General features: G+C 62.9%; 1 protein-coding gene across 1 annotated transcript; it reads left to right on the top strand.

Moving 5' to 3' along the window:
• Positions 1 to 291: 291 nt before the first annotated feature.
• On the top strand, positions 292 to 2,971 carry LOC125084420 (uncharacterized). The gene is given in 6 exon segments (XM_047701646.1): positions 292 to 458; positions 1,056 to 1,189; positions 1,476 to 1,614; positions 1,859 to 2,193; positions 2,314 to 2,454; positions 2,753 to 2,971. Coding segments are annotated over 6 exon segments (1,065 nt in total). The 3' UTR covers positions 2,902 to 2,971.
• Positions 2,972 to 3,389: the final 418 nt, after the last annotated feature.

Raw genomic sequence — 3,389 nt, 5'->3', positions numbered from 1 at the left:
GATGATGGAGAAGATGATGATGGAGATGATGATGATGGAGATGATGATGGAGAGATGATGATGGAGAAGATGATGATGGAGATGATGATGATGGAGATGATGATGGAGAGATGATGATGGAGATGATGATGATGGAGATGATGATGATGGAGATGATGAAGATGGAGATGATGACGGAGAGATGATGATGGATATGATGATGGAGATGATGATGATGGAGATGATGATGGAGAGATCATGATGGAGATGATGGTGATGGAGATGATAGAGATGATGGTGATGGAGATGATGATGATGAAGATGATGGTAATGATGAAGGTGATGGAGATGCTGCTGCTGCTGCTGATGGGGACATGGCAGCTCACACACATGCCCAACAAGGTGTCACCGCAGGATTCTTGGGGAGAGTTTGGTGGTGTTCGGGTGCTCACAAGGGCCCTAGTAAAATCAGGGTACAGGTAAAGAAGGTGAAACAGCAGCTTCCTTTTGAGGGGACCACCTGGGAAGAACTCCCCGGAGGATGAGGGGTGTCTGGTGTCTCTATTTGGGGGGTGGAGGGGGGACACTCATTTTGTTCTTTAAACTTTGAAGTCTTCTGTGGTGGCTTTGCAGGTTTGTAGCTGGAGGGTTTCTCTGGGGCAATGTTTGTGCTGTGGTGTCTGGAGCAGTCTCTAGGCCTTGTGAAACTGGTGGGGTCACAGTAGAGCCGGGTACTGGGTGGGTCCTGGGCATGCAGGGCCCCAACACATGCGTGCAGGGTGCCCTCTGCTGGCAGTGGGGGGCACTGTTGTGGGTCCGGCGGGAGGGGACTGCCTCCTGGCCAGACCTGCACTTGATGACCCCCTGGAGCGGCCCCGGGAACGTGGGGATGGGTAACGGTCTGGTACACCTGCTTGGGCTCACCACCCGCTGCCCCCAGGGTGCCCCTCACCCAGCTGGGAAGTCACTGTGAGTGTCACAGGCGGACCTTCCCCAGGGACAGTCTCTCGGCAGCGAGGGCAGAGGCGGCATCTCTCGGGAGAATGTTTTTGCCTCTTCTTCGTCCCCACCCACAGCCCTGCACCAGCACCAGCCAGCACCGGCGCGCCGTTCCCAGGGAAGGGCAGGATCGGTGCCACATTCCTGTCCGTCCACCCAGCACGAGGCCACCTTGACGGCTCCGCATGGGTGCAGGGCCCCCTGGACTCAGGTTTGGGTGGTTGGAGCCGGTCTTTGTGGGTTGAAGTTTTAATAATAGAGGGGCCCGCAGGGCATCTCTGAGACCCCCATAACACTGTAACTGCCGACGCGGGGTCCCACCGCACACCGGACACCTGAGTGCGCCTCACTCTGGGACCCCGGCCGTTGTGACTCTCCAGTCTCCAGTCCAGGCCCGAGAGCGACCACATCTGATGAGACGGCATTTTGGTCTGTGGCAGGACCTCCTGGTGGATGCTGAAGGAGCTACTCCCCTCCCCGCTGCCCCCGGCTCTCAGTCAGCGGAGCGCAGGCGGGCGGCGGCCGTCCCGGAGAGGGGCAGCTCCACCGGCGGTGTGCGGACGCCACCCAGGGAATCTGTCTGAAACACAAAAGCACAGCCATGAAGCCCACCGGCGTCCTCGCCGTCCGGGACTGGTCGGCTGCCCTGCTGCGGCTTTGTCCGACATGGAAAGCTAGCAGGCTAGGGCAGGCTTCCCCGAGAACAAGGCCCTGAGTGCTGGCTGGCACGGACCCACCGAGGGGACTCTCGCACAAGGCTCTGGGCTCAGAGAAAGGCTCTGCAATCTGTAGACCCCAGGACAGCAGGTCTGGAAGTCCCGGGACCAGACTCCGAGCTGCACGGGAGGATTCCAGACCCCAGGCCGCTGGTCTGATGCAGGCTCACGTCTGAGCAGACGTGGCGCTCCGGGCAGGGTGTGTGCACATGTCCGCCAGCGCTGGGAGAACACGGCTGCAAGCTTTGTGGTTGCTTTGGAGATGACCTGTCCCCTCACAGGGAGACCGAGTGAGGAGGACTCTGTCCTCACTCCATCCCGGCTTCCGCACTGCCCCATCCCTCCCCGTGCTGGGCTGCGCTGGTGCAGCCGTCTCCCGTCTGCAGCCTCGGGAAGCAGCGTCTGCAAGGGAAGATGCCCCAGGCCTTGCTTGTTCCGAGGCTGCAGCTGCTGCACGGACGGATACAGTTCTCACTCTCCGGAAGGGTAGTGACTGCAGGTAGGGCCGGGACTAGCGGGTGACTCAAACTGTGTCCTGCTGGGGAAGTGGGGCCGGGCCGGGGGAGGCTGGGGCCACCACCTCTGTGAGCCATTGCCGGAGGCCTGGGCCCTGCTCCAGGGGCTTCCCGAGAGGGTGCCCAGCACAGAGTGGCCGGCATCCGTCCTGGGACCTCCACCCAGGCCCCCGAGAGCCCAGCCAGAGGCCAGCCTCCTTCCACGTACTTCCTGTCCTCCCCGGCAAACGTCTGTGCAGGTAAATGTGTTTTTAAAGCCCTCACTTAGGGAAGAACGGATTGTGTCTGGTCTCGGGGAGCCTCTGGACTGTTGTGAGCCGAGTCTGGGAGCGTTGCACGGAGCCTGGGACCCGGCAGGGTGCTGTGGCCACTCGGGACGCAATGCCTGGAAGCGTCAGCAGGTGGCACCACGGCCCCGCGAAGGCGCTTCCCGCCCGGCCTGAGCCCTGCCCTCCGTGGGCCTGGGGGGGCAGCTCTCCGCGGGGGCTGGAGTGTCCCCGGAGCGGCCCAGGGACACGTGCCGGGCTCTGCTGTTTGCGGGAGCTTCACGCATCCGGACTCCCCCGCACACCCTAGGAGGGGGTCGCATGGTCCTGGGGTTCCGAAGTGGAGACCAAAGCACGGAGCAGTTCGAAACCCAGCACTCCAGCCGGAGCCTTCCTCTCAGGACGCCTGGGCAGCTGGACACCTGAGCGCCGGCCACCGCGTGCTGGCGGGGTCTGTGTCTTCGGCAAAGTGGCCAGAAGAGGGCGCCCATCCCTGCAAGGCTGTGCCCCCCACCCCCCACCCCCCGCCCCACCCCAACGGCCCCCACCCCAGCCGCGACCCCCCACAGGCTTCGGGGCCAGGTTGCAGGGTGCTCAGCGGGCAGCAGGGGGCCCCAGGGCTGGGCTGGCTCATCCCAGGGGCCTCCTTCAGGAGCTAGAGCCCTGCTGGCTATGATGGCAGCTCCACCTGCTTCCAGGGACCAGGCGGCCACTCTGGGACGTCCCCCAGGTATAGGGGGCCTCAGGGTCATCTTCCCCACGGCTGCCCCATCGGGCTCACGGTTTTCTGCCCAAAGCTGCAGCTCTCCATCCGCCCCACCAAGGACGACACCACAGTCCCCTCCTCAACCAAGGTGGACCCCCCCAAACCCCCTCCTTGAGCCTGCCCACCATGAGCTCCAGGCCGGGGCCTG

The sequence above is a fragment of the Lutra lutra genome, chromosome 14 (assembly GCF_902655055.1).
Source record: "Lutra lutra chromosome 14, mLutLut1.2, whole genome shotgun sequence".
NCBI classification, from domain to species: Eukaryota; Metazoa; Chordata; class Mammalia; order Carnivora; family Mustelidae; genus Lutra; species Lutra lutra.
Note: the sequence above shows the minus strand (reverse complement) of the source record. Positions and strands in the feature narration are given on the sequence as shown.